This window comes from Tasmannia lanceolata, unplaced genomic scaffold (genome assembly GCF_043159265.1).
Source record: "Tasmannia lanceolata isolate RefF3 unplaced genomic scaffold, GAP_Taslan_0.1 ptg000016l, whole genome shotgun sequence".
In the NCBI taxonomy this organism is placed as follows: Eukaryota; Viridiplantae; Streptophyta; class Magnoliopsida; order Canellales; family Winteraceae; genus Tasmannia; species Tasmannia lanceolata.
Genome location: NW_027518693.1, coordinates 8161530 through 8184145, shown reverse-complemented (window position 1 = coordinate 8184145; position 22616 = coordinate 8161530). Strand labels below are relative to the sequence as shown.

Sequence of the window (22616 nt, the reverse complement as noted above, 5' to 3'; positions counted from 1 at the left end):
GGATCGCGACTGATCTTCAATATATGGTCAAGATCACTTTCGATTGAGATTTGATTATTGGTATGCGCCTGATTTTTACCCTACGGTCCAGATCGCGCTTAATTAAGTTCTAATCATTGGCACGTGACTCGTTGCAATCCTACAGTCTAGATCGTATCCAATCGTGATTGATCTCATCTATCGATCAAGATCTACAGGAATCATGATCAATGATCCAATTCTAATCAGAAAAAATTTAAGTCGCCTCCCTTGCAACAATGCGTATGAGCGGAGTTCAAAGTGTTCCCTACATCTAGGGGTGGCAATGGTTCGGTTTCGGTTCAGTTTGACCCCCAAACCGAACCGAACCGAAATTTGAATCGGTTTGGTTTTACCAAACCAAAACCGAACCAAAACTGAATTTTTGGTTCGGTTTCAGTTCGGTTCTGCCAACTTTGCCACCCTTTACTCATAATAATTGCAAATATTCGGTTTCGGTTCGGTTTGATACCCAAACCGAACCAAACCGAAATTTGAATCCGTTTGGTTTAACCAAACCGAAACCGAATTTTCGGTTCGGTTTCGGCTCGGTTCCGGTTCGGTTCGGCCAATTTTGCCACCCCTACCTACATCACACTACTCTCTCTCATTGTTCTGTGTCATCATCTCTGCGCCCACCATAACATAGGCATCAAACAGGGAAATGATATATTCGCACCCTTTTATTCCCTAGGACACCGGCACATATATTCGGACATAATTCTCACCCCTCTCTTCCGGGTCCCACCATAAAAAGTGTAGTCATAAATACACTAGAGGGGGTGCCCCAAGGAAGAAAAGGGCGCGAACAAATCACTTCCCCTTAACCAGATATGGATAAAAAAGATGATACAACTTTCTAAAGTTCAGTGTCAATCTTATCAAGTTCTAAGGTCATAACGGCCGACATCTACAAAGCCCTTAACGAAAGGTCAATAGGAAGCCATATTGGTAGATGGGAGATCCAAAGTTCAAAGCCTTTTAATTCTAAAAAATGTCAACTAACACCAGCGAATGGTCGCTGCAGATGCTAGGTCGAAAGACGTACCAAAATGCTGATCTTTTATGAAAGGCCAAATAAATGTATGCAACAATCTCGACACGTGGCCTCTCTCTCTCTCTCTCTCAACAGGAACAGTTGGTGGGCCCATCTTTGAACAATGTAGGCCCCTCCCATACTTTTCAAAATGAACTCCACATCATAGGATGATCCAAACCGTCCATTTGATGGGCTACAACGTAAATAGGTTGCGTCCCAAAATATAATTTCCACAGGCTGATCCTAGCCTTCCAATCTAAATAGAAACTACATATTATGCAACCTCTATAGATTGGAGGGTTGCGATCATCCTATGGAAATGATTTTTGGGGCACAACTTATTTACATTGTAGCCCATCAAATGGATGGTTTGGATCAATCGTAGGCCCAATCGTACAATAACATTAAGGCCCAATCGTAGGCCCCACCCATATTTTTCAAAATGGTGAGTTCCTTCTTAGTTGCTTAGAATACCTAGATGACTCATGGAAATTAAAACTATGTGGTTAATGTATTTACTATTTTTAGGGGTCTCTTTAGTCTAAAAGTATGGAGTCTTTGTGTAAAGATTGGATCCTTAAGAACTGCAAGAGTAGGCTTAGAGAGAAGCTTCAAGGGTGAAGGCTTAAGGGAGAACAAGTGTAGAAATTTCTTGTAAGTATGTTCTAATGTATAAAAGTTCTTTATATTTCGGTGTTACACTTGTCTTTTAGTGGAGCTCTACACGGCCCTTGAGCATGTATCTCCCAAGCTCCCTTACCTTTCTCTTATGATCCTAATTGATCCATCAAATTGGGCCTAACACTCTCGTACACCATTCTCACCCTCTCTGAACTCTCAACCCTCATCATAAAAACTAAATAAGCCTTAAAACCCCTCATTCAAAGTGGATCAAAACAAGCTTACCTGAATCGGATCGAACTCACTTAAATAGCGGGTTGGTTCACCCTGGGTGGCGCAAAGATTTATTCGGACCGAACTGAGTTGAATTCAGGACACCCAACTCAATGCCATCACCACCTATGAATTTGTTTTGGTTATAGATGAGTCCACGGGCGTGTTTGATCGCGTATGCAGCTAGCATCAGCATTACTCCAATAACATCTCGTCAAAGTCTTGACTCTCAAAAATAGATTTATACCTTTCATTCTCAACCTCCTTTTCCTTCTTAGATTTTAAAAGCATCCCCACCCTGCCCACCCACTTGTCTCATTATATTACGAGGTTTTCAACTAACACTTGGTCAAAGTTTCTAGATCACTAATAAACAATCTATATATATCTTATCTATGGGTCAGAAATCTCCTTCATTCACTGGCAGATAAAGTGGAAAATGGCAAGCTGCTCTTTCATGAAGTGGCTGATAAGCTTGTACTTATCTTCATGTCTTCTCTCTCTTTCATGTGCTGCAAGGGTAACCCCTAATTTCAAGTATAGAGCTGTGAATCTTGGAGGTTGGCTTGTTACAGAAGGATGGATAAAACCATCTCTTTTTGATGGAATACCCAACAAAGATCTTCTGGTATGGTGATTTTTCAACCTCAGTAACATGTTTTCTGATATGGACCTTGGGGTCTAAGTGGTATGGTGTTTTTTTTTTTTTGATGCCATATAATTCATGGTTTTGATCTTTTTTTAGGATGGTACTAGAGTTCAATTCATGTCTGTAACGACAATGAAGTACCTAAGCGCTGAAAGTGGGGGCGGAACAATAATAGTTACGAATCGGACAAATCCTTCGGGGTGGGAAACTTTCAGTGTAAGTTTTTGATGATATGCTTTCTGTTCTTTCATGAAAATAAATTTCCTTGAAGAAAGAAAGAAAAGTACATTTGGTCTTCATTTTGTGCAGTTGTGGAGGATCACAGAATCTAGTTTCAATTTGAGGGTTTTCAACAGACAATTCATGGGAATAGACAAACAAGGAGAAGGCGTCGAGGTAGTAGCAATTTCAAACACCACTGGCACATGGGAAACTTTTGAGATTGTAAGGAAAGCTGATGATAGAAATCGTGTTAGAATCAAAGCACCAAATGGGTTTTTCTTACAGGTATTTGGTTGATAATTTCCCCTTTTTTTCCCTCAATTCTGCTAGGAAGATTAAGGTCCTCTTTGAAAACATCTAAAAGTTATTTGCAAATGTTTATAGAGGAATGATAGATGCAAGGGCCCTCTTTATGCAAGGCCTAAAGAAGGGCCCTTGAATAGATTCACATCATTAAGTGCAACCGAATTCAGATTCTCAACTGACTTTAAAAATGACGTGGATCTATTCAAGGGCCCTTCTCTGGCCCTTAAAAATGACGTGGATCTATTCAAGGGCCCTTCTCTGGCCCTTGCATAAAGAGGGCTCTTGCATCTATCATTCCTCGTGTTTATATTAATTAGTTTTGGAAATAACATAGGTAGTGGCTCCCAAAGAGCCTTAATGTGTCCATTAGCAAATAAGATTAAAGTAAGACAATCTTATCTGCAATTAGATTCAAAAGATGCATTACGTGAATTGACTTGATCTGATAGTGTGGGGACCACCACCTACTAGGTTGATGGGCCCACACCCAATTTGCATAAGGAGTCGTCTCCACGTGGCAAGCATCAGATCCAGATCAAATGGCTGAAGGCACAAACAAAAGAGCAGTAGTATATTATTAATCATTATTTATTGACATGATCTGATCTTAGGCTCACTTATGTTGAACATTTTCCCGTTGGTTTTAGATTAGGACATGCCAGATTAAGACTTGGGGTTTGGTAAAAGAATACAGCCCGCGCCCCTGTTTTATTCCAAAATCACATCTTGGGCTGAGATTGGGTCGGGTCGAGCTTTTGCCAAAAATGAATTGGACTCGACCTGAACCCGACCCGATTTTATGGTAAAAGCTCAACCCGAATTCCAAATAATCATCTTGTGTAGCACCCGTAATTTTTGGTCAAAATGAATCACTTCTGCGATTCTACACTCGATTTTGGGAGTTTTTGCTCTTTTGATTCTCTCAAATTATGACCGGGTAAACCAAGTGCTTAGCCGTGTCAATTTAGTACTTAACCACGTCGTGTTGAGTCCACTAGGATTTTCTTCGGCCGCATTTCACAATTTTAAACACCGGTCGACATGCTAGATTTGAATCAGATCTGTCAGACAAAAAAATCCTGTAAGGAATCAATTTAATGCGGCTTGAATGCATCGGTTCTGCAAGGCCCGCCAGGGCCACTAGCAGCCTTATTGGTATAGATGCGACATGCATCGAATCATTGCACTTAATTTATACTTAGCCCATGGAATAATTGCGGGCCCTAGTGTGAATGGAGAGAGCATCAACAATACCCTAAAAAGCATTGAAAAAAAATATTCGTCACTTAAGATTGAATTTTGTGAGGGAGCTTTTCATGCTCCCCACTCTCTCAAGTTTTCCCCCTTTCCGGCCTATCTCTCACCACTGGCCTCATAGATATGTCATGGAATATATTTCAGGTTTGAATGAACTCATGGGAATAGATGAAGACAAATGAACCTTGATTATGCATGATTGTCATTTCAGTAATGTTGATTATGTCACCTTTAAAAAAAAGAAGTAATGTTGCTTATATCGTAAACAGGCTAAAACTGAGGATTCTGTAACTGCGGATTTTGGAGGCAATTCGAGTTGGGCTAATGACGATCCATCGGTTTTTGTGATGAGGATAGCCCGAACAATGCGAGGAGATTTCCAAATTACAAATGGTTATGGTCCTGAAAAGGCCCCCCAAGTTATGAAAGTAAGACACCTCAAGAAAGCTTCAACTGATTTAATTCAAGGAAAAATTTTCATCACAAGGGTGGCTGAAACTTAGCCTTTATTGATGAATAATCATTTGGGACAAAATCATTTTAATTCGATTAATTTGTGTATGGGTGTACACGGAAATTGCAATTTGGGCCACTTTTGTTGCAATCTGTTTAAATTGCTGTCTAAAAAATTAAAACTTGGGTAGTGATTGCAATTTGGGTGTACACTCTAAAAATAACTCTACATTCACGCAATTCTACCCATCAAATCGAACTAAACATTCTAGATCACTATGCCATGAGTCCACTTTGGACCAAGCTAAACCATAATTTTGCTCTACGCATGAATTGTATAGTTCCTAGTTAATAAATCTTTCCTCTAATCTCAGGATCACTGGAACAGCTTCATTGTCGAAGAAGATTTCAAGTTCATATCGGAGAACGGGTTAAACTCTGTAAGAATTCCTGTTGGGTGGTGGATTTCAAGTGATCCCACACCTCCGAAGCCATTCGTGGGGGGATCCTTAGAAGCTTTGGATAACGCTTTTTTATGGGCACAGTAAGTAAAAAAGTAAATTTTCAAAAACTAAGATCATAATGAATGCCACACGCCGAAATCCCCAGGACTGAATGAAGCACACTAAAGATATTGAGATTCAACTATGCTTATAATGAATGTTAAGCCACTGAAGATCTAAACATTCCACCTAAGGGTGTCAATTTTGGCTCGGGCTCGGAGGCTCGCTCGAGTTCGAGCTCGGCTCGAATCCTTAACGAGCCGAGCCGAGCCGGCTCGCCAGGCTCGTTAAGCTTAACGAGTCGAGCCAGATTTAGGCCAGGCTCGGCTCGTTAAGAATTTAATATATTTAAATATATATATATTATATATTAATATAATCATTAAAAGGGTTGTCCAGAGAGTGAAAGGGGGAGGCAAAATATGTCACTTCATTTTAGGAACCCCATTTGTTACTTGGACCACCCCTCATAGTGTAAAAAAAAGTAGTCAAATTACACTATATAGGTCTGTCCAGGGGTGTGAACTTAATATAACCCAAGCTCGGTAAGGCTCGCGAGCCGAGCCGCGCCGAGCCGAGCAGAGCCCGAGCCCGAGCCGAGCTTTTGAGCCAAGCCGAGCCTGGCCAAGCTCGGCTCGTTTACACCCCTAATTCCACCACACTATGCAACCAACGTCCCGGGCCTACTCTTTCATTGCTTCCAAGTATCCCTTTTTACATGTTCTCTATTCGGCAGGCTGGCTCACTCAGGTTGCCCTAAGGTTCTGTAGCTCACTTCGTGATAGCTTTCACTTTGTTGTTCCAAGAAATCATTTTCAGTAGTTGCCCCTTCCGTGACTCGACCACTGGACCATCAGAAGTGGTGTTGGCTCCGATACTAATGTTTGGTACCTAACCAATATGCCAAAACGCTAGCACGCTAGCACTGATGGAATGTGTTAGGCTAGGCCCTTAAACCACTTAGGATCATGACTAAAACCACCATTTCTTTGAAAAAAAATAGGCAACTTTCTTTTCTCGAGACATGATATCTGCACTAGGCACTCCTCAAACACCCAGAAGTTAGGCTGTTGGTGGTTTTCCCCGGGAATTATAAATTTATAAGAGGAATGCTAGATTCACAGGTGCTTTTAACAAAAAAAAAAAAAAAAAAAGGGGTGGGGGGGGGGGGGGGGTTGGTAAAGGGCAATCCCATTGGTCAATATCCATTCAAGATGCCACAGAAAATTACTATCATAACCGTGATAAATGGGTATTAACAATGGGGCGCCCTTTTACCCCTTTCTTTGCAGGGCGCCTATATGGTGGAAATTTAGGAGATAAGAACACAGCTAAAGATGGGGATTATCTAATTCCAGTCTGGGTTGCATTATGCAGAAAATATGGTGTGAAGGTTATAATTGATCTGCACGCAGCTCCAGGTTCTCAGAACGGTAACGAACATAGCGGTTCCAGAGATGGATTTCAGGATTGGGGACACACTGATGAAAACATCCAACAAACAGTTGCTGTTATTGAATTCCTTGCTTCCAGGTTTCACCAAAAAATGAAACTACACTTTTCTCTGAATTTTCCAAAGAATTTCAACATTTACACCCCCTAGTTTTGTGAGGAACACCCTTATACTTGAGCCTCTTTATGGTAAGTTTTCATGTATGATGGGCCCACTTATTTGATGATCTGAACAGTTCATCTGCTTGGAGAGTCAGGAACATTGTACTTTGATGAGCCAGACTTTGTGGGTCTTGGCCCATTAGGCAAATGGCTTGGATCATTGAACAAGGTGTCTCTACTAGTACTTTCCTGTGGACATACTTTGTGAACTTACCATAGTGCGGCTCAATACATGAAAGGTGAGGGTGTAAATATCAATTTTCCCTCCCCAAGAAAAAAACATTACCCACCAATTGGTGCAATCAATGGGACCCATAACCTTATATCAATTTAATTTGATTCAGGTATGCCCAGAATCCGAGCCTTGCTGCCGTGGAGCTGATCAACGAGCCTCAGTCCCCGGGAGTTTCCCTCAAGAGCCTTACCAAGTACTACAAAGCCGGTTATGATGCTGTACGGAGGCACTCCTCCAGTGCTTATGTGGTCATGTCCAACCGGCAGGGACCCGCGGACCCTACGGAGCTCTTCCCGATCACCAACGGCCTTAATGGTGTTGTCATTGACGTGCATTACTACAATCTATTCTACGATATATTTAACAACATGACTGTGCAACAGAACATAGATTTCATCTACACCAATCGATCAGCACAGTTGAACGTTGTAACTACATCCAACGGTCCTCTCACTTTTGTCGGTAAGTACTACTTAAGCCTTATTCATTTTAGATTTCGACAATAGATTGTGAGCCCGAAACCGATTATTGGACTCAAAATTAAACCTAGTTTATGACAACACAATGTAAAACAAACAGGGTCATAGATGAATTGATTATGAAATAATGAATTCATTGATAAAGTTAACTAAGGCTATTTATGTGTTTTCTTCACCGAAAAATGTCTTCTTGTAGCAAAGAATGAAATGAATGATGGGCTGTAACATGACCCATTTCTAAATAGAGTTTAACATATTTGGCAAAAACATAACTTTTGTTCAACAATTGATTGGGCCCTAACAATGGCCCAATTAGGCTTCCAGTTCAATTTTTGGTGTGATAAGCATGCTGGTCTGGCCCATTGGTACCCCAAAGGGCATGTTTGGCAACCGTGAAAAAATATTCCTTGTAATATTCATGGGCCCAATTATTAAAAATGGTTGGGGAAGGAGGAAGAGGCGTACCTGAGATGACAGGAATGTAGCATGAGAAATCCCTAAAATGGTGAAAAAAATATTCCATAGAATTATACACAGGCCCAATTATAAAAGATGGGTGGGTGAGGAGGGAGAGGAAAAGACCGGATAGGCCAGGGTTGGAGAAAATAAGAGAAATCCCTAAAACGGCGAAAAAACACACTACTTAAAATTGGGATTTATTTTTCCTGTTTTCTCTAGGGGCAGAAAACCCCCTCACACCCACGCTCTCATGTCTCTCCCTCTCCCTCTTCCCTCCCACCCATCTCTTATAACTGGCCCCATAAATATTCCATGGAATACTTTTTCATGGGTTCCAAACCTGCCCTAGTGGGAATAGTGAAAGCCAACACATGGATTTAAATAATATAAACAGAAGGGCTGGAAGTGACCCAAAAAAAGGTACCAATGTAATCACACTTCTCTTTGATTTATCATCTTTAATTTCAATGATTGATCCAATGCATAATTGGAATGAAAAATGCAGGAGAATGGGTTGCAGAGTGGCAAGTCAGTGGAGCATCAGAGGAGGACTACCAAAGATTCGGAAAGGCCCAGTTAGAGGTATTTGGGCGTGCCACATTTGGATGGGCTTATTGGACTCTCAAGAACGTAAATAACCATTGGAGTCTTGAGTGGATGATTAAAAACGGCTATATAACTTTGTAGAATCTCACTACAATTTAATCTTTTTTCGATAATTTATTAATTTTGTTCTAGTTGGCTAAAAGATCGACGAGGGACCCTAGACAGTAGCCAATCTTATGGATGAGATTAAAGATATGTGTTTGTATGGTGTTTACTCTTTTTCTCTTATTCTTAGAAGCACGGGTCATCTTTAACCCAGAAGTGCACTTGTAATCCATTATTATTTAATAAGCTTTCATTGATGGCTCATCTATAATGAAGAAAGTTACCCTACTCTTTTCTTGCCCCTTTTCATGAGGATCCATTAAGTTGCCACCAAGATTATGTTTCCCTTCCAAAGGGGTGGAAAATGGTGTTGTTTAACTCTTATTACCATTGACCATCCTTGTTGGCAAGAATTTTTTTCAATTATCATCGTTTCAGTTTCCTGAGGTTTGTGAAAAGATAAAAGTCAAGTGGGGTTTTTTACAAGTCCCTTTTTCAGGGGTACATCGAATGAACGGCTTGGATCATCCTATGGAGTGAACCCCACTATGCTTTTTGAAAAATATTGGACTTCACAAGCACACACCCTTTAAAATGTCCGTTCAATCATATGGAACTTGAATGTTGATTCAAAACTATACAATGCTATCTTTCTATGGCAAGCTACAAAGGTGGGTCAGAAAAGGCAATTGAATTAAAGAAAATCAAGTAAGAAGTGTATTCAGTTAGTCTTTGTGGGAAACATAGGTAAATGATATTATCACCACCTTTTCCAGTATTTCCAACATTTACGTTTGTATTTTCCTAAAATAGCTGGATTTCCCTCTTTAATTATCTATAAGACAAACAAAAGTAGAGGAAATATCACTTACCAAATTGTATTAAGTGTGCTGTTTCGGCTGATTGATTATTAACTCTATTAGGAAAAGGGCGCAAAAAGAAAAGAAACTATGCAAAATCAATGAGATTCTATAAGAAGGAAATTCAAAAGTATTGTTGAAGTTAGTTACAAGTGGCAGGCCCACTATTATGTGTGGCATGCGGATGAGGTGAGTGGGATATTCATCATGTGGCCTACTATGAAAGAGAGGACTGTTGGGTATACATGTGTATGGTATAACCCTAGTATATGTTCTAATATAAGCTCAATAGATAATGGACTGTTGTAGTGGGCCTATTTGGGCTAGAGCCCATTAACCTATTAAAACCTTAGTATATCTCTATATATAGGGGCTGGAGGTAACAAACTTGGTATTCCAAACTAGATACCTTGGGTGTAATGTTTCAAGCAACCTCTTGCTTGACCTAATTACTCTAACTTGGTATTCCAAACTAGATACCTTGGGTGTAATGTTTCAAGCAACCTCTTGCTTGACCTAATTACTCTAACTTGGTATTCCAAACTAGATTCCTTGGGTGTGGGTTTCTCATCCACAGACATCAATTGGTGTTTTTTTTTTTTTTTTTTGGTGCCAAAATCCTCTTGGCTATTTTTATTTTGGAGCCGAAGGTGCAAATTTAGTACCGATTTTGTTGGTGCAAATTTGAAGAGTAATCCCCTTGGTGCAAATTCGTCAAGTTTGGGTTCTCTCTTGCAACCGGTTCACGCAGTTCGGTTCTTGCAACCAGTTCACACGGTTTGGTTCTTGCTGTCGGTTCTTGGATTTAATACTGCGTTTCGCCAATCAGGTGCACTCTTTCCAATTTTAATTTTATCTAAATAATACAATGGAAAATAATTCTATTCCGTTTGAGATGGTCAAACCTCAATCCTTTGGTGGATCTGAGTTTAACTCATGGAAGCGAAAGACTCAATTCGATCTAAAATATATGAATTGTTTTTACACCGTTTTGAGTAACTTTGCTAAGACAGATGAAGAAGTTGATGAATCTCAATGGCACAGAGATAAGGATTTCTGCAAAAACTACTTGTTGAATTGTCTTTCAGACCGTCTTGTGAAACCTATAACAAATATAACACTGCTAAAGAAATATGGGACAACTTAGATGCTCAATTCAAGAAGGTGGAGGAATTGTCCAAGACCCATCTTGTGGACAAATTCATGGATTTCAAGTTTCAAGAGGACAAGGAAATCACTCATCAAGTTACTGATCTAGAGAATTTGAGATCTAAGTTGCATAATTGAAAAATAGTTGTCTGTGATTCGTTTCTTGTTGGTGCAATTATATATAAGTTACCATCTGTATGTCACTCTTTCAAAACCGAGATGTATCGGAAAAAGGTGCAAGTGAGATTGGATGATCTCAAACGATTCATTCGAATCGAAGATAAGTATCAAGCTAGCAATAACTTAGAGATGGTTAGACAGCAACAGTCTGCTGCTAACGCGGTAACAAATCTAAAGAAATTTCCTTAGAAATCCAAGTCACCTAAAAGTGAACATCCAAAGTTGGAGGCCAAAAAGACTGTCTTTCAGAAAATGAAGGGCAAGTGCCACAACTGTGGAAAATGGGGTTACTTTGCTGCAGAGTGTAAACAACATAAGAAGACTAAATCTGACACACCACAAAAGGAAGCTCATATGATGGTGGGCGGTGCTGAGCCTAAGAGTTTTGTTGCCATGTTAGGCAATGGTGAGGCCAGTACTTCTTCAGACTGGTGGTTAGATACAGGAGGCACCTGCCATGTTTACAACTCGAAGAAACTACTTACAGATGCTGTTGGCGTGAAAGAGATTGTTACAGTGGCTAGTGGAGTCGAAGCAGAGGTGACTCACACTGGAACTGCGAACCTGGTCATTTCTTCAGGTAAAATACTAACTTTAAAAAATGTTAAAGTAGTTTATGCTATTCAAAAGAATTTAATCTCTATTAGTCTTTTAGACAATGCTGGCATGTGTTCATCTTTTTTGGGTGGTAGAATAACTTTAGGTGTTAACTCTTATTATTTTGGCTGCGCCTTCTTAATCAATGGTTGTTACACAACCGATTGGGACATGTAAACTATCAAAAAATGGTCCAACTTGCTAAAACTTATAATATACTATTAGATATGTCAATTAAGTTTGACAGGTGTGAGGTTTGTGCTCAAACTAAGATCACTAGAAAAAATTTCGTTCGATTTCTATAAGCACACTACTCTTGAGTTGATACATTCTGACATCTGTGACTTTAAAAGTTTCACTACTAGAGGTGGTCGGAAGTATTTGATCACATTTATAGATGATTTTTCAAGATATTGTCATATTTATTTGTTAAAATCAAAAGATGAAGCTTTTGATAAATTTAAAATTTTCAAGACTCGTGTTGAAAATCAATTGAACTTGAAAATTAAGTGATTTAGGAGTGATAGAGGAGGAGAATACACAACGACAGGGTTCAAGGAATTCTGTGCCTCTCAGGGCGTAATCCTTGAAACTACTGCTCCTTACTCGTCTCAATCTGATTGGCATCGTTGAACCCAAGAACATGACGTTAATAGAAATGTTAAACTCTATGTCATTGACAGCTGGCATGCCTAGTTGTTATTGGGGAGAAGCAGTTTTGACTGCAAATCACATCCTGAATAGAGTGCCACTTCGTATGAGTTATGGCATAAGCATCCTTGCAGATATGAAACTCTTAAAACTTGGGGCTGTATTGCTTATGTAAGGATACCAGACCCTAGGAGACCTAAAGTGGGAACTAGAACAAACGCTTGTGTTTCTCTAGGAGGTGCAGAAGATAGTGCTGCTGATCGGTTTTTGGATCTATCAACCAATATGGTTATAAAATCTCGAGATGCAGTTTTCTTTGAGAATAAATTTCTCAGATATCAGGGTTTGACCATACCAGGCGATAAAGAGATGGTTACATAATTGTCGGTTGAGTCTGAACCAGTTACTTTTGACACTAGTCTCAATCTGATTTCTGAATCAGTTCCTGTAAGAGTTTCTACCAGAGATAGAGTACCCAAGAATTTGGTGAGGACTATGTGACCTACCAATTGGAGAATGATCCATCATCCTACCAGGAAGTGATGAGATATAGGGACTCTATATTATGGGCAGAAGCCATTCATGATGAAATGAGCTCTTTATTAAAAAATCTAACTTGGCAGCTAATCGATTTGCCAAAAAGGGGCTAAGACTATAGACTGTATGTAGATATTTGTATGTGATTATACAACGTTTGTTATGGTCTTAATCAAGCACTTAAATTGTGACATCAAAATTTTACTAAGTAGTAAAGAGTTTTGGGTTTTCTGATCAATTACTCGGATAAATGCCTTTACTATTGTTTTGTGTCGAATAAGATCATGATTATTTGCTTGTATGTAGATGTTGATTCTTGTTTCCAATCTCTGTGTGGTGAGTAATGTGAAACTCAACTTGGGTAAAGAATTCAACATGAAAAGACCTAGGTGTTATTAATATCATTCTTGGTATGAAAGTAAGTTTTTGAAAGGCAAGGAATCACCCTTGGCCTAGCCCATTATATGAAAAACTACTTTCCTTTTGGAGATGTAGTGAGTGCAAATCGATTGAGACACCATTTGATTATACCAACAAAAGATGATCTCTAAGGACAAGACAGTGTGTGAATCAGTTAGATTATTCTAAACTGATTGGTAGTCTCATGTATGTTATGTGTTGCACTAGGCCAGACATAGCCTTTACAGTTGGCATGCTGCGTCGTTTCACTAGTAATCCTGACTATGAGCATTGGGATGCCCTTATGAGGCTGATGAGATACCTTAAGGATACTCAAGATTATGCTCTATGTTTTGGTGGCCATCCTTCTGTTCTAGAAGGATATTCTGATGCATCATGGGGCTCATAATTAAGAGACGGTAAGTCTACCAATGGTTATGTGTTTTCCTGGGTGGAGCTATTGTTGCGTGGAAGTCGACGAGACAGACATGCCTTGTTCTGTCATCTATGGAATCAGAACTGTATGCCCTAGCTTCTGCAGGAGATGAAGCAGAGTGGATAAAGAATCTGATTGTGGACATTCCACTGACTCAGTTAAGGATTAATTCCTTAAGTTTGTTCTGTGATAATCAAGCTACAATTACGATTGTAAAGAACTCACTCTTTAATGGTAAGAGGAGACATGTCATGCTGAATTATCTTATTGAACAAGGGATTATGACTTTGATTGATGTGAGATCGAAGGATAATATGGTCGATGCGCTCGCAAAGGGACTGAACAAAGATCGAATATTCAAAACTGTGGGGGAGATGGGGTTAAAGTCTTTATAGACATAACTTAACCTACATTCATATTTTTTTGAATTTTTGAATCTCCCTTTTGGCCAAGATATGTTTTCCTAGATGTTTGTGGTTGTTGTGTGTCATTCCATACATAGATGACATGCCCTTTTTTGGGAAAGGTTGTGCATTCCATACATAGATGATATAACTTTACTCAAATTTGATTATCCTTTTTGGGAAGGGTTAGACATTCCATACATAGATGATTCAGCTTAACTCAAATTTGGATAAGATGACTGTAACATTCCAAATGGAAACATGAAATGGTTCTTTGCAAAAGAAACTAGTTTGATCTTGTTTTATTGAAATTTGACAATAATGAATGGTTCTTTGCAAAAGAAGCTGTTTAGGCCTTGTTCTTTATTGAAACTTGACAATGATTGTTATGGTGAAAGTGATACTGATACTTTTTCAGCCATTTTGATATTGTACTAAGTTCTTCTTCAGGTAGAACTAGATACTTTCGTGAATTAAGGAATTGTACTAAGTTCTTATTCAGGTAGAACTAGTTACTTTCATGTTTTCTAAATTGGTTGGATTCATTTTCATGAAATCTATATTTGGTAATTCATAGGGATTGGCGAAAAAGAAGGAGCATGTCTTGATTTGGACTTTGATGAAGATGACTTACTTAAATCTTCTAAAGTCATAAAGACTATGCTTTCATTTCAGTATGTATAGAGTTCACTTTTTTGTGAAATTTTATTTTGGATCTCGATGAGAATCATACCGCATGAATGAATTCCTCTAAGATCAGTGGGGTTCACTTATATGTGGAACTACCTTTGGTTGAGTTTAGATTGTATCTCAAACTCTTGGTTAATCATAAAAGTATTCGTGTTTTCAGTTGGATTGTAGATCTTTTATGATATGGCGATATGGATGATTCAACATTTTGTTTGAACATCACACTATCTATCTATTGGATTGTGCTATCTGTAGAACATAAGGAGGAGATTGTTGGGTATACATGTGTATGTTATAACCCTAGTATATGTTCTAATATAAGCCCAATAGATAATGGACCGGTGTAGTGGGCCTATTTGGGCTAGAGCCCATTAACCTATTAAAACCCTAGTGTATCTCTATATATAGGGGCTGGAGGCAACAAACTTGGTATTCCAAACTAGATACCTTGGGTGTAATGCTTCAAGCAACCTCTTGCTTGACCTAATTACTCTAACAAGGACTTGGTCCCACATCGAGTGGACAATCTGATTTTATTGAATTAGGTTTCTTTTTTGAGGGCGTGGTTTCTGAGCTCTAGCGCAGCCTGTGCTAGAGCTTAAAATACACCATCTCCCATAGTAGGTTGACTCATCCAACCCCATGCATTTTACACTACCTCACATAGATAGGGTGTTCCTAACAAAGCAGCTCCATACAATAATCCTAGCCATCCGATCTATAGGAGCCTAATTTCTAGCCATCCATTCTAAACATCCACTAATCATAACCCTAACCATAACCCATAACCCTAACCCTAACCCTAACTATAACCCTAACTACAACCTATAAAACTAATCGATTATTGTATGGAGATAGGATTTCTGAGCTCAAGCTCAGAAACCTTTTCCTATTCTTTTTTAGGCAATCTAAAAAATCATTGGCATTTGGTTGTAGGATTCATCCATTTTCTTGGACGATTGGGGTGGCTTGGGGAAGAAAAGGGTGCAAGCAGATCACATATCCCTCTTGGGTTTTCCCAGTTTCTTGGGGAGTGATAAATTGACCCCCTATGTGTCTTTCTCTCACTAAACCGGAGGAGAGAGAGAAAGACACATAGGGGTCAATTTAAGATATTTGGGGGTCGATTTATCATTGCACGTTTTTATTTAACTTTTTCTGCTGACACGTGGGTCCTACAAAAAAAAAAAAAAACCTATTATTGACGCAACGTATGCACCATAACTTCTCGTGAAATTTGTTGGTTTCTCGTAAAACTGAAATTGCCAGAAAGACAATTGAGGTTCCACCTTGGCCCAGCCAACGAAGGGTAATGATCTTACTTGTAGACATAACCAACATGTAGGGTATTAAACGATGGGTGAGTGAAAAAAATGGAATGAGGGGTCATGGGTCAAGCCCTTTTCATGTCAACACTTGGTAATTAAGCCGTATGACTTTATTCCAATCTTCTTCCATTTGTTATATACTAAAAATTTCCTCTCGTTAATAGTGGATTGTATTGTATGGTCCTCTTAACCCAACTAGGACTTTCTTTTGAAGCTCTTCTTCCCTTCTATTAGGTTGTCATTCTCTAAGACATCATCTCATAACAGGTGGTGTCGAAACCATAAAATTTTTTGGAGGCGCACACATGATTAACTAACTTCTTTGCTTCATAAAATATGAGATCTTATACGATGAATGCACGTATTTTTGCAAAGAAAATAAATGAGCAGGTGTTGAGAAATTTCATGCATTAAAGTAACAAAATTGTAACAAAATTTGAAGGCAAATTACTAAGAACTTGTAATTAATGAAATGATACAACTTTCTAGAATCCTTTGATTAATGATCTGTGGGTGTGGGATAAAGACGATGGTTTTCACAACATGTTTCTCGTTCTTTCTTCGATGTTGGAAATTTATGAGCTTCATTCCGGACTCAAGGCTTCAGCTGCTATGAAGCTATAAAGATGTGTGACTTTCCTTCGATGAAGGGCCCTCTGCCTTGGCTTGATCTTCGTTGTATATGTCTTCAAGTGCTTGATTGCGTTGTTGAAGGGAGAGTTTTTTCTTCACTTTAGCTGTCTTCTCTTTGGATTCTTTTTGTATCTTTTGTCTTCTCTGTCTCATCTGTAATAGCTACCTTAACCACTTCGCATAGTGGTCCAAGTGATTATGGAATCCACCATCCTCTCTGGGTCTAATGAGCGCGTACTTGAAATGATGGCCTTTGGGTTGCCTCCTAATGGGCCTACCTTTTTTAGCCCAAGTGAAACCATCTATATGTTAATTCTGAATATTTTATCGTCCAAAGCCTATTTAAGGAGTTTAGGTGCAATCTAGTAACTTAATGTAGACAATTTTTTTTTTTTATGCCGACAACCGATAAATGTACGAGCGGATGTCATGTTGGGGGTTCCACGGAAAAGCAAAGATCCCACATCGGAAAAGTGAATGGATGTTGATGGGCTTATAAGGACTTGTGCACCCTCCCCTTAACTGCTAGCTTTTAAGGGTGAGTTCTACCTGATTCCCAACCCAACAGATCACTTATAAATGGGTGCAGAGTCCATTTATTTTCTAAGCCTTACTTCCTATACAAGGGCAATGTGGCCACAAAGTAGGGAGTCAAGAATCCTTTCATGGGATTAATTTTATTCTCCATGGTACAAATCTTCGAAATCATTTTTCTCCGGGGAAAGAAAAATATGAGTAACCCAAAGTACAGGTGGGGGCCACTTTTTCATAGATCCATGCCATTTGTTTCTTTAGTCTTGCTATGAATGGGCTATAGAGCAAAATCCACCCCTATTGGACAACTCTAACTAGGGCTGCAACTCGAGCCGGGTTTTACCCAACCCGCATCGACCCGACCCGAAAATAGCTTGGGTCGGGTTCAGGTTTCATGGGTTTCGGGTCGAGCCGGGTTCAGCATTCAAAAGCCCGCATCAATCTCGGGTCGAGCCGGGTTTGAAGGGGCCCGACCCGACCCGACCCGAGTTACATAAGTTATAGTATGTACATTTTTTCTATTGTTAGTTAAAAGTTAAAGGGATAATTACATTATTTGGATGATTTTTTTGTAGTGTTTGGATTCGGGTAGGGGCCCACATTATTTGGATGATCCAAAGCGTTCATTTGATGGGTCCTGACATAGATATGGTGTGCCCAAAAAATCAGCTCCATCGGATCATCCTAACCCTTCAATCTACGGACGAACCTTCAGCTGAGGGGGCAAACCTTAAACAAATTGAAACTACAGGGGTGTATTTGTCACGTTTTAAACTATAGGGGTAGAAGAGGATGTGTCAGAAACTAGAGGGGGTGTAAATGTAATTATCCCAAAGTTAAAAGTGAAAACCCACGCACCCACTGTTACTGTATGTGAGTGTAATTTCTGCTTTTATGAGTTGAGTTGATTCAAGTGTTTGATTCAGCATTGTTTGATTGTAATTACAACATTGTTTGATTACAGCATTGTTTGATTCAAGTGTGATGTGAGTGTAATTACATCATTGTTTGATTCAAATGTAATGTGAGTGTAATTTCTGCTTCTATGAGTTGAGTTGCCTTGCCAAACAAGAATTTTCCTTAAAAATTTGCGTCAACGTGAAAAAACCCGACCCGACCCGAGATTTATCATGGGTAGGGCCGGGTTTGGGAATCGTGGGTTTTCCGCAAAAAAACCCGACCCGACCCGAGTTGCAGCCCTAACTCTAACCCTCCATTTTGTAGTGACTTTCTTGATGAATACAAACCATTGATATTTTTATCTCATTACCATTTACCCCATTTGTTGGCCTCAAATTGGATGGTTAGAAGTGTTGGTGGATTTTGCTCTATGGCCAAACCATACCAAGACTTAGGAAACAAATGACTTGGACTTTTGGATCCTTATATTTTGCACTTGGGAGATTAGGGATGTTGTGAATAGCTTCTAGGTGGGGCCACTGTAGTGGAATAAGCATGATCCAGAGCCTTCATTGATGACATTGGGTGCAATATCCTTAAAATCACACTAATTAGACAATAGTAGCTGATGGGGGTAAAAATGATGGCCTAATCATAGGCTGCCACGTGTCTAAGGATAATTAAGTAATCTTACCCAATTTGGAAGGTTCTAGAGTAGATCTTTGCCCAAGTGCAAGCTGACACCTCTCTAAGGGCATTAGGATAATCTTATCCCTAAGGCCTCTTTTGCTCCTAACTCTAAATAGCCTTATAAGGCTCAAAGGTAAGGGTTCGGTTCCCAAAATTTACTATTCACTATGAAAAGTTTCTGTAATTGTTGCCAGTCCCTGATTTAAGCATCAGAGGACCTTCCCGGAGAACCATGTCCGTGTAAGTCGTCTGAATGTTTGTCTCTCTTTCAAAGCCACCTCGGCAGACCTCTAATTTTGGCCGCAACTGTAGCCATTTCATAGATAGCCTCCAAATCAATGGTTATATAAGCAACAATCTATAACTTCTCCAATCGAATGGTTTGGATTGCTTGAACAGTTTGATGATTTTCATGCTATAAACGTATCTACAGTGGGGCCCTTCCAGTGAAGGGTCAAGAATTTTAGATCATGTATCTGGGCACTACTCTAAGCCCTTCTCCCTCGTCTGAATCTCACTAACATTCCTCTTTCCACTACCGAATTTCTCGCAACAAATACGACACATTAGTCATTAGGATTCACTTGCTACCACTCGTTTTGACTTGTGGGTCCCATATTTTTCATCCGACGAGGGCAGAACACTGTATGTGAAAAATCATTTGAAAACCCCAAATCGGAAAAGGCAAAATTAGAAGGTGACGTGTATGTCCTGATTTTTCACCAGTACTTTTTGAAAAATAAGGTACTACAAGGGCTTACACGGTATAATATGAATATCTCCTCTCTCTTTATATTTCTCTCTCTAAATTGAAACTGAACCGTTTTTCTTATTCTTTTTTCTCTCTTCTTCTCTCCTCTCTCTCTAAGATTGTGATGTTGGGAAAGCGCCCCCGCCCCACTATAAGGAGAACCACCAGCATCACGGAATTCACCGTTGATCTCCCACCCATCAACCCATCTCAACCGTTTGATTTGCAGACACAAAGAGAACATCAAAAACCTTGTCCAGAAACTGTTACCAGAAAATATCCTGCTGCACAAAGCTTCCACCCTCGTTTTCTATCCATTTTTTCTCCCAGAACCCGGAGAAATGAGGATCATTTTGTAGATTCAGGCCATTTCTTATGGGCTTGTGGCCTCTGCAATCGTAGGCTTGTGGCTGGCCATGATATCTATATGTATAGGTACCCCACTCTTTTTACTAGCACACCCTCTTTTTTATTTTTCAACTTCTTCTTTCATTGGTTTTGATATCTGTAGGCATAGGTTTCATTGGTTTTACACATTCTCTTTCTACTGACAAAACCCTAAAACGTGTAGATCCAACTGATAGTGAAGGAAAATACCTAGGTTAATTTTTACCAAAACTGATGTCTATGTGATATTCTTCTTTCAGTAATAAAGCATCTAATTTGTCTGTGTGAAAAATTTTCTTTGGGTTCTTTTTAGTGAGAAATGAATGGGTTTCTTTGTGCTTTTCACCTTCTTCTTTTTTTTCGTGTTTCTTTTTCTACTTTAATTTCCATGAAGAAAAAACCATGTAAAGATGGATCAAAGAGGGTCTTCTTATTAGCCCTCCTGGTTTGCTTCTTCTTCTTTTTTTCCCTTTATACAAGGAAGAAAGCTAAGCTTATTCCTCTCTTTTTCTTTTTTTGAAAGGCAAGCTTATTCCTCTTACGTTTCTAAAAGATCTGATATTTTTTTATCCTAACTTGTTATTCCAATTTCTTAGAAGTCCGTAGTTACTTATTGACAGACTTGTATTTTATCATTTCTGTGACTCTTTTTAAGAAGAACATGTTTATATCTTGCTTCTTTTTTCATCAATTTAAATGTTTGTCTGATTTTTGCCTTTAATTTTCTTTCCTTTTTTATTCAAAATAGAGTAATTTATTGGAAATCTTCTAAGATTTCTGGTTACCCTACTATTTTTAACAACTCTTACACATTCATGAACCTAGCCCATGCAAAATCTTTTATTGAATCTGCAACCATTTAATAGCTCTATTTTTTTTTATAAAAAAAAAATCTGACCCTTCTGTTCTTAGTTCTTAATTAGAAGATATACCTTATGCTCTAGATCTTTCATTTTCCATCTAACCCATGTGCCCTTTTCTTTTATTTTTTTAGGGGTGATACAGCCTTTTGCAGTCTAGAGTGTAGGCAACAACAGATGAATCAAGATGAACTAAAAGAGAAGTGCTCCATGGCATCTATGAAGAAAGAAGGTCCTTCTACCTCAGGATCCGAAGCTTCGAGCAATGGCGAAACGATGGCAGCTGCCTAAGAGTACTTAATGATCAATTACCATTTGAAACCGTTTACATAAAATCCGAATGGAGTACCGTTTATTCAAAATCAAACCTTAGAATAAATTCGGTTAATGATTTACTGTATCAGGACTGCAATTCTATCAAGAACATCAAACATTTACAATCCAGATGATGTACTTCTTCCTACCTTTTTTTTTCTTATTAATGAGAGAAAATGTGTGGCAGATATTACTAGTCTTACTCTTGGTGCAAGTTCATGTGTTAGAATATATGAGATCTCACCGTTGGATTAGGTTGAGATACCACCGTCGGATCATTGTGGTGGTGGATTAGGCACGTAGATTAGAAGAGGTAACCTTAGAGATTAGGAAAGTAGATTTGATTTGATTTCATTCTATAGACTAGGAAAGTAGATTTGATTAGGATTGTTTCCTTCCATAGTTATTTTGATTTTATTCTATGTTTATTCTGGATGTGCTCTATAAAGCACACCTTGAGATTATTGTAAAGGATCCAAAAGTTTAGTAAAATCTCCAAAATTTATCATGGTATCAGAGCCTCATGATCCTAGTTTGGTCTGAGCACAACTCAAAGAGTTTCATTCCCCGGCGGACGGCACATCTAGCTGTCCGCCGGGCTACCGCACAATTATTGTCGGAGCACATCCCTTTTAAATCATTCCGTCGTCATCCTACTTCGGCTACACCGACCCTTCTTCCCGGCATCACGATCGTCCGAGCTGCTGCTCTTCCTTCGTCCTCAACTCTAATCACCTTCCGCTCTTGCTACTGTCGTTCCATCACCTCTGTCCGGCATTGCTCACTTTCGTCTGAGACATTGAATGGGGTATCTTAATCTAGAGGAGGACGAAAGACAATGAAGTTCTGTCCATATGGACATGGATAAATAAGAAACCTTTTTTACTCTAGCTTTTACATTATTTTAATACCCTATGATCCAATCAACTTTTGTAGAGAGCTTTAAATGCATTTTTTTCAAGCACACCCAAATACCAATCATGCCACCCTAGATATTAGACCTGGCAAAAGCGACCCGTGCCCGCGGGTCGACCCGACCCACCCGCAAATTTGCAGGTACAGGTCTGAGTTTTAGTGACCTGTCAAAACTAACCTGTGGGTGACCCAACCCGCGGGCACCCGCAAGTCACTTGGCTTTTTTAAGGGTGGTGATTTTGTTATGCTAATCTAGTTAGATGGCTTTTTTTTCTAATGTAAAGGATGGTGATTTTGTCATGCTAATCTATTTTTTAAGGGTTTGATGCCTGAATAGGTTATGGCTAGCACCATCGAATATAAATAAGTTGTGGCTAGCACCATAGGTTGATCCCAACCCTCCGATTTGAATGTTAGAGGGTTCATCAGGTAGAGGGTTCATCACCTGATCAACCCTCTAACATTTTTGGGGCACAACCTATTTAGGCTGTGGGCCATCTAATGGACGGTTTGGATCATCCCATGGTGCTGGCCATACCCCCCTCATCAAAATCCAGTGATATCATTTTCAAAAATAAACAAATGTTTGAATTTGCGGGTGACCCGCGGGTTGACCCGGCC

At 39.3% G+C, this 22616-nt stretch overlaps 2 protein-coding genes across 2 annotated transcripts; both read left to right on the top strand.

Annotated features, from left to right (window-relative positions):
* The first annotated feature begins 2360 nt into the window (after window positions 1-2360).
* LOC143848951 (putative glucan 1,3-beta-glucosidase A) lies at window positions 2361-9067 on the top strand. Its single transcript, XM_077357996.1, has 8 exons — window positions 2361-2579; window positions 2697-2816; window positions 2910-3107; window positions 4655-4813; window positions 5213-5382; window positions 6719-6874; window positions 7300-7652; window positions 8634-9067. The coding sequence occupies exons 1-8, from the start codon at window positions 2391-2393 to the stop codon at window positions 8813-8815; spliced, it is 1527 nt and encodes a 508-aa protein (XP_077214111.1). The 5' UTR covers window positions 2361-2390; the 3' UTR covers window positions 8816-9067.
* A 10517-nt stretch (window positions 9068-19584) lies between these two features.
* On the top strand, window positions 19585-21282 carry LOC143849001 (FCS-Like Zinc finger 6-like). Its single transcript, XM_077358046.1, has 2 exons — window positions 19585-19953; window positions 20900-21282. Exons 1-2 carry the CDS (start codon window positions 19643-19645, stop codon window positions 21054-21056), a joined length of 468 nt encoding a protein of 155 aa, XP_077214161.1. The 5' UTR covers window positions 19585-19642; the 3' UTR covers window positions 21057-21282.
* The last annotated feature ends 1334 nt before the right edge of the window (window positions 21283-22616 follow it).

Coding starts and splice junctions, on each gene's coding strand:
- LOC143848951 (XM_077357996.1), top strand. CDS start 2,391: ATGGCAAGCTGCTCTTTCATGAAGTGGCTGATAAGCTTGTACTTATCT. Junction 2,817..2,909: donor CGGGGTGGGAAACTTTCAGT/GTAAGTTTTTGA, acceptor CATTTTGTGCAG/TTGTGGAGGATCACAGAATC. Junction 3,108..4,654: donor CAAATGGGTTTTTCTTACAG/GTATTTGGTTGA, acceptor TATCGTAAACAG/GCTAAAACTGAGGATTCTGT.
- LOC143849001 (XM_077358046.1), top strand. CDS start 19,643: ATGTTGGGAAAGCGCCCCCGCCCCACTATAAGGAGAACCACCAGCATC. Junction 19,954..20,899: donor CATGATATCTATATGTATAG/GTACCCCACTCT, acceptor TTATTTTTTTAG/GGGTGATACAGCCTTTTGCA.